This window comes from Amblyomma maculatum, chromosome 1 (genome assembly GCF_055883805.1).
Source record: "Amblyomma maculatum isolate TAMU_Amacu chromosome 1, ASM5588380v1, whole genome shotgun sequence".
NCBI classification, from domain to species: domain Eukaryota; kingdom Metazoa; phylum Arthropoda; class Arachnida; order Ixodida; family Ixodidae; genus Amblyomma; species Amblyomma maculatum.
The window spans coordinates 105696854-105708315 of record NC_139344.1 but is presented as its reverse complement, the minus strand read 5'-3'; the positions used below and the strand labels follow the sequence as shown (position 1 = coordinate 105708315).

At 41.8% G+C, this 11462-nt stretch overlaps 1 protein-coding gene and 1 long non-coding RNA gene across 2 annotated transcripts; one reads left to right on the top strand and one right to left on the bottom strand.

Moving 5' to 3' along the window:
* The first annotated feature begins 314 nt into the window (after positions 1 to 314).
* On the top strand, positions 315 to 5061 carry LOC146203428 (uncharacterized). Its single transcript, XR_014703867.1, has 3 exons — positions 315 to 720; positions 954 to 1019; positions 4786 to 5061. It is a non-coding gene; the product is annotated as an uncharacterized LOC146203428 (long non-coding RNA).
* Positions 5062 to 5205: 144 nt separating this feature from the next.
* LOC146203427 (uncharacterized) lies at positions 5206 to 11193 on the bottom strand. The gene is made up of 3 exons (XM_084588766.1): positions 10532 to 11193; positions 7728 to 7929; positions 5206 to 7351 (listed from the first exon to the last, which is right to left on the bottom strand). Exons 1-3 carry the CDS (start codon positions 10573 to 10575, stop codon positions 7286 to 7288), a joined length of 312 nt encoding a protein of 103 aa, XP_084444892.1. The 5' UTR covers positions 10576 to 11193; the 3' UTR covers positions 5206 to 7285.
* Between the last annotated feature and the right edge of the window lie 269 nt (positions 11194 to 11462).

Here is an 11462-nt window from a genome sequence, read left to right as displayed (position 1 = left end):
GTCGATTGCTGGGGAATAGCAGCGCAAAGTCAAAAGCCACTTATGTTGTGCGAATTAGATACATGATATTTCAGCATTTTTCCTAAGCATGGCTCGAGTTGCATAATATAATACACGTCGTGTAGCTGCTTTTGTTTACATGTGCATGTAAATGTGCACAGCCACCAGGAGCCACAATAAATGAAAATTGTTTGCAAGATGATTTACTTTATCTTCTGGCACCATTAGCTAATAGCACATGCTGAATGCAGTGCCGAAGCCAAATATTGCAAGAGGTCATTTATTATTATTTTTTTTTTTGCTCCAAGCTTATGAACTTGTGTCCCTGTGTCAGCACGTGAAATGAAGTGCGCCAATATTTTATGCTGTTGGACAAAACATTCAGGCACTGGAAGTCCTATTAGCATTTACAAGTCGCAGAGGCTGAACTGGTTTGCTCATTGTGTTATAAAAACACCTGAAAATTAAAAAAGGATCCTTGTTAAGGACCATTGCATTGAATGAAGGCAACAGTGTCTGCGTCGTGGCACTGTTCTAGTGTCCTGGCACAACTTTCAGCTGCACAATTAGATCCTGTATTATGTTGGCAAGTTAATTACCAATAATCTGTGCCTCATATGGTTATTCCCTTTCAGATGAAATGAGCCTGCAAGTGCCTGAATGACATGGTGCCCAGAGAGACTCATGATGATGAAAGCAATCATGGCAACTCCCGGAATAGTAAGCGACAACACTTCTTATATTACTTTCTTCGATGTTCTTGTTGAACATGTTACAGCTATTTACAAAGCACTGCAATGTTCAGTCTTGATTCTCTTACTGCAGTGTACAAGGTGTAGCCAGAGTGCTAAAGTAAGCTCGTGCATGTTGTTATGCACCGGAAAACAGCCCAAGATCTCATGGCTGCAGAAATAATTATTTCTTTCATTTGTTTGCTTGCTTCCATGGCACAGCCACAAGTCTGCACAGTGTGGAGCCGCTGCCGTCAACACCAAGCCTACAGTCAGTGCCCCTGAGGGGTGAGGACATATTTACGTTATTTTGAGCAGCACCAATTTGTAAAAAGTTTTATTTATCTCAATGCCTTAACAACTTACTATAGTTTAAAACTCAAGACTGCTTAGTACAACTGCACTAGAACCTAGTTGTTAGCTTTTGCATTCATGCCAAAACTATGCACGGACCAGCAGCAGCAACAGTGCATTATACAAAATGCAATGGTCTATGAAAGCAGCGATAAATTAAATAAATGAGTAGGAGAACAAATTATTCACAAATTTTCATGTTCATGGTGCACACTCACGAGACCATCGCAATGCTTTGTGTATTGTTATGCTTGTCTCAGACTGTTTTGAACCTACACTCCATTTGGTGGCATGACTGAGTCTTCGGTTTGAGAGAAGAATGACGTTTCGAAGATGAGAGAACAAAAACAATGAAATTTGATTGCACTTCTGCAGCCTTATGTACATACTTCAAAGGTCTTAACAGCAAAAGGTCAAAAGCAAGTTCATAGCAATGGTAGACTATTGAGACTCTTGCCCAGGGCTATTGTTTTTTTTTTTACTCCACAAGAAACCTTTAAACAATCAATCCAGCCCTCTTACAGAACTTTGGCCAATAAAACACGGCACATCTCTCCGGGTCAATCAGCCAGTCAATCAAAAGGTATTGGTAAGCAATGTTCCTGCAGTCATACCTTGGGAACAGGCGAGGAGACATAGAAACTTCCCTTTTCATTTCGATAGCGTTGCAAGTCGAACAAGGAGTCTGTCTGCCAGAAAAACACAGGGCATGTCTGATGCCACATACAGCGGATCAAAACAGCATCTGTAGAACTCAACTCCTAATGGATCAGTGTAATGGTTTTATGGCCATGTCTCTTCTCCCAAACAGCCACCGTATCTTCCTGTGTGGTGTGCCATCAGGCACCCCTCTCCAGAATGTATTCATCATCGGGCAAAGCGTGGGAAGTTACCACATGCGTTTTCTTTTTGCGGCTTCACACTTTTGTGTGATGTTTGCCTGGACGCGTGATGCATTTCCAGCTCTTAGGTCATTGCAGCATGCTGCTGTGCATGTGCATAATCAACGCAAAAGCTCAGAAGTAATATTTTATAGAGACATTTCTACCGCAATTACCCATTTGGTGAATTTTATTTATCCTCAAGAAAAGGATGGCAAAATTATATTATTGTTTACTCCACCCGCCACTGTGGTCTTAATGCATTGGTTGATGTGAAAAAATGATTCAATTTGTTTTCAATGTGCATCAGAAGGAGCGTTCACTGACATAAAATAACATCAAATACCACGGAAAATATTTTGCATATGCCAGCAACAGGCAAGTCCCAGTGTAGATTGCTGTTGAACGTGACACTTAGTATTCTCTGCGAGCCTACAATTGTAATGTTCCGGCTCTCATTGCTGACAGCACGATTAAAAAAAATTTTTTTTTTCTGGGAAAATAATTAGCGTTGTCTTTGAACAATTTATATTAAGTTTGTTTGATTGAAACCACAACAATAATGTTAACAGGAAGGCTTTGCTTTGCTTTGTCAACGTGTCTGCATCTGTGCTCGTCATAATAGAACAGTCATCTGCATGTGGTGGTGGCAAAACTAATAAATATCCAACAGGTGCAAGGTAGGTGGCAACTTATCCGCAAAGATGACTGCCTGGAGTCCTTGGACATGGGCGACGTCAGCTAGTCGGATTAGACCTAGCAGAGTTTCAGGGCGTGAGCTCGACAGTAGTTTCCCAAAATTATTTTTTGTCTCTCGATTTATATTTTAGATTTCTGGACATGCCCATATCATATGTACCAGATCCACCCTATATATGTACGACAAATTTAATGGATATGTCGATGTGGGCAATGTCTTTGATGAACACTTTCAACAACAGTGGCCAAAGCAGGCTTCCTTGTGAAACACTGTTAGTGACTGTTAGATCGTTCAAATGGTGATTAGTCAGGCATGCTATGTGTTTATTCTCCTCTCCTTCGGGGCAAGTGCCAAGGGATATACCCTACAACCCGTGAGCAATTTTGTTCACAAGTATATAATCACACCAGGTAGATTGCTACAATGAGAATTCACTGCCTTTTCTTTTCCTTTATTTTTTTCCATGAAATTCTAGTTTAAGATTTGTAATTATCAAAATACCCAATTGCTTGTCCATGAACCTTTTGTACTTGCTATATACCATGGCCTATTCCCCGCCGTGGGTATGTGCCATTACCACTAAAGACAGTCATCCATGGGTCTGATACATAGGTCAGGGGTGGAAGCAGGCTCAAACATTTTGGAGCAGCTTTGGGAGCAGCGAGACGAGCAGCTTTGGAGCAATGAGACAAGAGTTTTGGAGCATTTGAATTATGTTTTGGAGCAGGTTCCTAAGGTCAAATGCCTCTGATAATTGTAGCAATTGTTTTTCTCTTTCTGACAGAAAAAGATGAGCTCTTCCTTTTTATGCAAGTTCAATGCCTCTCCAACTTCGCACTCATTTCTGACAAGACAACGGCCAACAGCTTGGAGCAGACTAGCAGCAAACAAAATGCTTGCTGGTGTGCTTTATAACTGAACACCTAGTGTGACCTTGTGACCTAACGCATTTGCCTATTCTGACTTGACAGATTCAAATGTCACATTTACCACTTCAATGCACTCAAGCAATGCCACTAATTTGGAGCTCAGATTAATGGCCATGACATTTCTGCTATCTTGTGCATATCCCTTTTTGATCCTATGCCTGTGCTGATAAATTCCTGAGCAGTGGTCAGTAGTGCCTTCAGGAAACGTAGATGGCACTGAAGGGTAGCCTTTTCATCCTTCAGCATTTTTACTTCACTACCTCCTTCCAATAGTTCTATCATTCTTTGCTTGAGCAATGCTGGGGCTCATTTGTTAAATCTTGGCAATAGGCCCTGTATGGCTTTCCAACACTCTTGAGACGCTTCCTAGTGAGTGACATCTTTGGAGTACCAACCCATAATGATTCAAGTATGATTTTGTCTGCTGTAGGCCCGGCAAGCTTGTTACTGAAAAAGAGGCTCGATAAGTGCCTGCTTGTTCTTAGACCACAACCATTAGAATAACTCATGTGGTTTTTCCAGTCTGACAAGCTTCCTTCCGAACGACTCACGGCTTCCTTCCGAACGACTCACGGTAGTTTGCGCCTATCTGCTTCGCTTGCTTCGCTTGCTGCTCTTGCTTCTCTCTCCACCGGCGATTCAAAAGGCTGAGAGGAGGTGCTACGTCACATGCACAGTGCATTTGTTTTGCAATTATCTCCAATCGCCAGTGACTCATATTAAATTTACTTGCAAACAAATATTTATTATGCCACATGCTTCCTTCCCTTACAAAAATTTCGTTTGTATTAAGCCCAGTGCTAGATGCGTTATATCTTTGCTACTGGTGCAAAGACATTGTTTGCGTGTTGCACTAAATATGATGGTAGAACATTAAAACAGCCAGTTTGGAGCAGTTTTGAAGCAATATTGCATTTTGGAGCAGGATAGAGCAGGAAAAGCAGTTTGGAGTAGAATGGAGCAAATGGAGCGGCAATCCCACCCCCGATAGGTGCATTCACAAGGAGACTGCTGCACTTCTGTGCCATGATATAGGGGCATGCCATATGCCCAGACATTTCATGAATAATCATGTGCGTAGTTATTCACTGCAATGCCAGCTGGAGAGCACAATTAAACAACCTCCAGCTTTCTCATAACAGCTTTAATTTTACAGTAATTTCTGTGAACACTGCACCTTTTAATTCCAGGAAGGTAGAAGAATACAACACGGATGTTTTATGGACGAACACTGCCCCGTGTGAAGATGGACATGTGAAGATCAGCTGGTGAAATCTTGGCAATCAGTTGACAAGATGCTGATTGCACTGATGAAAGAATGAAAGTTATTTATGCTGGCACTATATCACATTGCAGATAGCACCAGTTTATTTTCTCCAAAACTCTCTCGACCATGTTCACTTTGCCAAATAAATCCCAAATACATTTTTGCAACACAAATGCTGTCGGTGTGTTTCTGTTCTTGCATTTTATGGTGCATAAGTAGCTAAGGCTACAGTTTCGCAAATACAGGTCCAAAATTATCTGCAAAAGGCATTACACTAATTTTAAATTGCATATTTTAAGAAATATTTGCATTGTTAGAATTGTAAACATATGCAATGACTCGAAAAAAAAAAATATGTGCACAACCTCTCTCAAGTGAGCCTCAGCTACAACGTTGAAAACACTGTTAGTGTGGTCACCACTTCACCAAAAGGAATTCAAAATGTCCCGTTACATAGTGGTAATTGCTAAAAGCATATCATAGATTAGTGTTTCTCAAATAAGGGCTCACGAAGTGATTTTCAGGATCCATGAAACCCACAGCTGCAAAAAAAAAAACAAAAGAAAGATATGCGTGATAGCTTCGGCCTGACTAGACACATTTTTGCAGGGTTAAAATCTAGCAGATTCAAAGGCGACTTTAGTTTATGAAAAAAAAAAAAGAGTGCGGAAACAGAGGGAGAGGGCATCTGTGGCATTCGTTGATGCCAACGTTGGTAAAACTCGAGCTCTGGCTGCACTACTGGGTGGGGCTACAATGCAAAGCGTCTCGGGCATGATGACAACATGACAGCTCAATGAGAGTACAATTAATTCAGTAGTGTACAGAAAACTCTGAATAATGACTCTAGCAGTACATGCGATCAATGAATATATGAGCTGTGAATTAGCGGCATGAAGTGAAAAGCCATAAAATGGCATCATCACTTTTTGCATCTGGTAGCACAGGTTCTCACTGAAGCCGTCAGACGGCCTGACGAAGACAAGCTGTGGTGGTTCGCCGCCTCGTTCGCCAAAGCAGATGGCACTTCACACATATAGACACTTTTATAACTCAGATGCCACCTTTCCTTAATCTAGACAATACACAAACGCACACACAGCCGTTCGGGTGAAACACTAGAGACGGCCCACGCGGCACAACTCAAGTACAGCATTCAGACTGGTGGTCTAGTGCATATTTGCGGTCACAAGCATCTCGTGCCACTAACAGTTCAAAGTCAGCGTTGGGAACAAGTGAAGCCATTGGTCCGGAGCACAGCTGTCAGGTGTCTACCGGTAGACGGTCACGCAGTCAAAGGAGCATGGGAGACAACGCCGAACCAAAGTCATCGCGTCCTTTCAGTTCGCCAAGTAGCGAGATGGCAAACCGAAGCTGTCATATCGCTGCACACAACACTCAGGCAAAAACCCCTGCATTTGAACACGAACACTATCACACACCACCCTAAACGCCACCATGCACACACCATGTCATGCTGAACACTTTGAGACGAGAACAACGAGAAAGTAGTCATGCACTGCTGCAATCAATCGAGATAAATATTGCTGCATCTCACATAAAAAAAAAATTCATAAAGCTGCATCTCGGCATAACAGCGTCAACAAATGAACAGCATAAATCTTTGGGTAGCATTGTTGCATGCAGTGATGCTCATCTTGGAAATGGAGTAACTGTTCTAGAAAACACGGACAACAGAAATAGAAGTGGACATGGACGTACACAGGCTCACAACTGTATTTTACTAACCGAAAGAGGACATATATACAGCAAGCAAAAGTATAGCATTGAGCATGCGGTTTTGTGCACTTTATATGTGTCATCTTTACTTAGTAAAATCCAGTTGTGAGTCTGCAAGCCTCCTGTCCACTTGTTTCTGGTGTCCAAGTTTCCTAGTGCACTTACCCTATTTACAAGGTATGCACCACTGCATGCTGCAAGTATTGCTGTAAGGAATACAGAGATGAATTCTGCGACTGTTGACAAATGCCTCAACTATGGTCACTGCTTGCCATGCTTGTCCATATTTTACTGAGAAAGGCAGCCTAAAAAAAAAAAAAAAAAAGTTCCACATTTTTTGACCGCAGGACGTAGGCCGACACTTATGTCTGAAAAGGCACAAGGTACTGACCAACTGAGGCAGACACAAGACAAAGTAGATAGACACATGACAGCTGTACAAAGATGTTCGGCAGTTCATTGCGCAACTTTATACATGCCCCCTACCTGCTACCATCTCAAAGTTTGGTTCTTGAAATAGTCAATAAAAGAAAAATCCCGTGCTACGCTGCCAAACCTCCCCTCTACAGCTTTCCTAACACTGCTCATTGCCTTGTTGAAGGCAACATGATGAGGCTGCAGTACGGCACCTCCAAACAGCTTGTAGAGTAGAGGCCATCGGGGGTAGGCTGCATCACTATAGATCACATATTTATGACCCATGGTGATCTTCTGCAGATTCTCACAGTGCACCGTCTCCTTGAGGATCCCTAAACGATAGCAAGAATGAAAAATATAACCAATGCGGGTCTACACAGGTGCCTCTGTTCTTTTTGTATAATGAGATGTAATTACAGTTGCAAGTTTTTAGATACAATTTTTTCCTACAAATTTATAAAATGCCACATGCTAACACAATCTTGCATCACATACTTAAGTGCCACGTTTCTTTACAGATGAAATGCTGTTTTTCATGAGGTGGGTCATTGAGTACCCTTTCCCAAAAACCAACTCAAAAAATATAAAAGTACTTGTGGAATTTTCGCAGCAGAGATGTTAGGCTTTAATTTGGAAATGCACTTCCCTGAATATGAAAAACATATTACAGCTAGTTACTGCAATAAAGACATGACTGAATAGGCTTACCTGCATCGTGACGCCTGCCTTTAAATTGCCCACTGGCAGACTATGGCATTGGTACACATTAGTGCCTGATATTTCTGCACAGGCTACACTTGTGCCCAAAGAAGTCCTCCTTCTGAGCCACAGACGGTCGACAAATTTGCCTTGCTGTGCCATGATGAAGCCCCAGCAGTTGAGCACGGGGGCCTTCCTTTGCATGCACCGCCTGAGGAGGAAAAATTGAAGAGGCTGCAAGCAACGATCGCTTATAGAGTCCCTATAAAGTGGTCATGAGAAAATAATCTTTCAGTGTGCACCTTCTTTACTGTGCCGTAGCATAATACTTATTGCATTGCTTTTGGAAGAGTTCACTAGCGTTACCTTGTACAGGCCCATCAATTTTAAGGTGAAAATCTTTGATGGCTCATACTGTCGGCATTCGTTTGTTTGGTCACACTATAGCTGTCAATCAAATGGCGTCATGATGATGCCATCAGAAAAAATTAAAATCCTGTTTCCGCTGGGAGCCGAACCTCTATCCCTCGCATCCCCATCCGAGCGCTTTAGCCAACTGTGCAACGCTCGGGATCGTGAAACACACATCAAAATTCTCCTTGTCTACTGTAAGGATGATAGTAGCGATGACAATGAAGTTGGAATTAGCAGTGATGACATTAGCAATGATAATGACGGTGCATTTAATTCATAATGATGAGAGCAAACGTGATGCACCGTGTGCACCAGCAACGCTTAGATTTTCACATTTCTGCAGTGTAGATTCCGCAGTGCTCCCTGATTTTTTCAACACTATCATCGACACTTGATTTTTTTTTTTTTTCAAAGCAAGCGAAATTCAGAACCTACGCTAGGTTATTTTCTTTTTTTTTTTTTTTTTTTTTTTTTTTGTAATTGAGAGATCATATATACATCTCACTTTTGCAAACGGTTTGAGACAGTACACTTGATTTTTTTTTTTTTCAAAGCAAGCGAAATTCAGAACCTACGCTAGGTTATTTTCTTTTTTTTTTTTTTTTTTTTTGTAATTGAGAGATCATATATACATCTCACTTTTGCAAACGGTTTGAGACAGTAAGGATGTAAATAAAGACCAGGAATTGCGCAGAAATCATGTGCCAAATCAAAAATGAGCCAGATTCTGCTGATGTGCAGATGGAAATGAGCCAAATCTATTTTATTCTTGACAGCTTTCTTTCTCAGCTTTAGCATAATAGGGTGGACTACTGCGAGTGTAAATTCAATTATTGCTTCTCCATAGCTACTTCCTTATCACTGCCTAGGATACGAAGAGATCACAGGAAAATCTGAAGCCAGAAGATAAAAACACTGGGAACATAGGCCTGCAGCAGACGAAGCAGTTTGTGCATAAAGCTAGCAAAATAACTTATAAAAGACTACATTCAGTTTAGCCTGTTGGCAGCAGCTTTCTGCATTTAGCAACATAAGTAAATAGCCGAAACGACAATATTTGCCGCTGTCTTGTCGCTTTGCATCCTATGTGCATCTACCATTCCCCGGCAATACAATGGTGCACTGAATTAAAATAGCTCTTCATTAAACACATTCCAACTAATTTCTACCAATAGAAAATAGCCTCACATCTTTGCTTGAAGCAGAAGCCCACTAAGCACTTATTTGCTCACTTTAGAGCAAATCAGTGCTGCTGATTGTGTGACAATGAATATAACAACTCTTCATCAGCTGTATTCACAGTATGATCATTTACAGGAGACTAGAAACGACTCTGAAAAAAATTTCATTCAGTCAAAATAGGGTCAAATATAGATTTTTATATCGATAAGGGCCAAATCCAAAATTGCTTACATTGTTTAAATTATTGCATAAAATTTTGTGAAATTTCTGTGTTGAGTATTTCTAATACATGAAGCAAATTAAAAAAACTTGTGCTGATAACAACCTTTTGCGTATTTCTCAGTTTGTGTTTCCGTGGACTTCCCTAATTTAATAAAAAAAATATTGACTGGCAAGTGTGCTAGTGTTTATGTTGATGACCTTATGCTGTGCTAGTAGGCAAGATCGAAAAGCAGCATAGCACTGGTTGCATTAGGGAGGTTAAACAGTTTCACTAAATTCGATGTCGACAAGAGAGCACCTTCCCAAAGCTCTACAACCGAGTTGGAGAGCAGGGGTATATATATATGCCTTTGCACAAGTGTGCCTAAGTTAATTGATGTAAAAAAAAAAAAAAAAAAGTGATTACAGCAGACGTTCGGTGACTGGGCACGAGTCAACTGCAATCGTTAATGTTTTACAGTATCCAAAACTGCTCGCCTGCTAGAAACGACACAACGCCGTTACGCGCCAGAGAGCATTGGCCCCATGCCATCATCCCTAGGAGCATGAGCGCTGGTGCCTTTCGACTACAAAATGGTAGGGTTTTGACGTAGTTATATCGAGTAGAAGGCTCGGTAGCGTTTATGCACACAAGGAAGCTGATGGGGATGATGTGCAATGAGTAGCGCGAGAGTGCGTAGCAGTGTGCACGCGGGATGATACGACATCCCGCCCCGCTTCTCACAAGGAATTTATCGCTTTAAATCCGCTCCGGCCTTTTTTTTTTTATTTGCTTTTAATTTGAAAGCGCTATAGTGTTAGACTGTTTTGATAAGCTCTGAACCTCAGGATTAGCGCTAATTCGCATTCAAAGATGACTACTGAAACGCCACAGCCAGTCAGCTTTGCTTTACATGTTTCGGCGGGCATATTTATTTGACGCAGAAAGCACTGCTATCAATAATTTGGCTTGTAACTGTCAAGCCACCACAGCCACCACACCATGCGCTACTTACCTCGGAGAATCGCTGAAGAGCTTGCAGGTCAAGCCACTTGTCATATCGTAGAGTAGATGACCGAAGTAAAAATCGATCTGTGCCAAGGTGCCTCGGAGCCGGAGACCCTGACACGCTGCGCACTGATGACCTCATTTGGAATTAGGAGGGCTAACTGCAGCTCTCCGAAATTCTCTTTCTAGAATCTAAAACTCCTGTTGAACACTGTGTTGTTGTTGGCGCCGATGTTGAAGGGTACCACGCTCACGTAAGTTCCTTCAAGCTTTGGAATATCGCGCTCCCGTTGAAATCTACGCATGTCTTCAATTTCATCCCATGATAGGGTGCTTAAAAGCTGCCTGTCGTGAAGGGTGAAGGATGCTGTCGGCATGATGTAACGTAACGTGGGCAGGTTGCACCGATAGCAGGAGCAAATTCTAGCACATGACCGAACACCAGCAAACACGAGCAGTTGTTTCCTTCCTCCATGCGAGCACCTGCGAGCACCAAAACAAACGGATTAAATGCAACTAGGCTTGGATTGTTCAGGCTTGCTGCAGGTGGCAAAGTGGTTAAAAGTGAGCTAAAATTATAATTATTCAAAACACAGCTAACACGTCAACATGATGACTTCGGGGGATCTGCATGTGACATTTTTGTGACATTATTTGAAGTATTTATTACAAATAGATTCTATCTTTTTTTTATTGGATAGCCATCATCATCATCTGCATGTACGTCTAGCGATACGTCTTACGTATGGGCGATACGTACAGCTAAAACGTGTTTTGCCCGGTGTCAGCCGAATACGTCTACATCAATTTGCACGCATGCGCAGTAGGCGTCCGATACGTCTACGTCTGTACGTCTCCGGGAGACGTAATACGTCTCCCTTAAGCTAAATCTCTCTAATATTGGGCAGTGTGTCGTCCGGTCCAGGGAACAATAGAGG

Excerpts from the sequence above, each read along its gene's own strand:
- LOC146203427 (XM_084588766.1), bottom strand. The coding sequence starts at position 10,575 with ATGACAAGTGGCTTGACCTGCAAGCTCTTCAGCGATTCTCCGAG. Across the intron at positions 7,930-10,531 it reads CTCTTCAGCGATTCTCCGAG|GCGGTGCATGCAAAGGAAGG; the intron begins GTAAGTAGCGCA and ends TTTCCTCCTCAG. Across the intron at positions 7,352-7,727 it reads AGGCAGGCGTCACGATGCAG|GGATCCTCAAGGAGACGGTG; the intron begins GTAAGCCTATTC and ends GCTATCGTTTAG.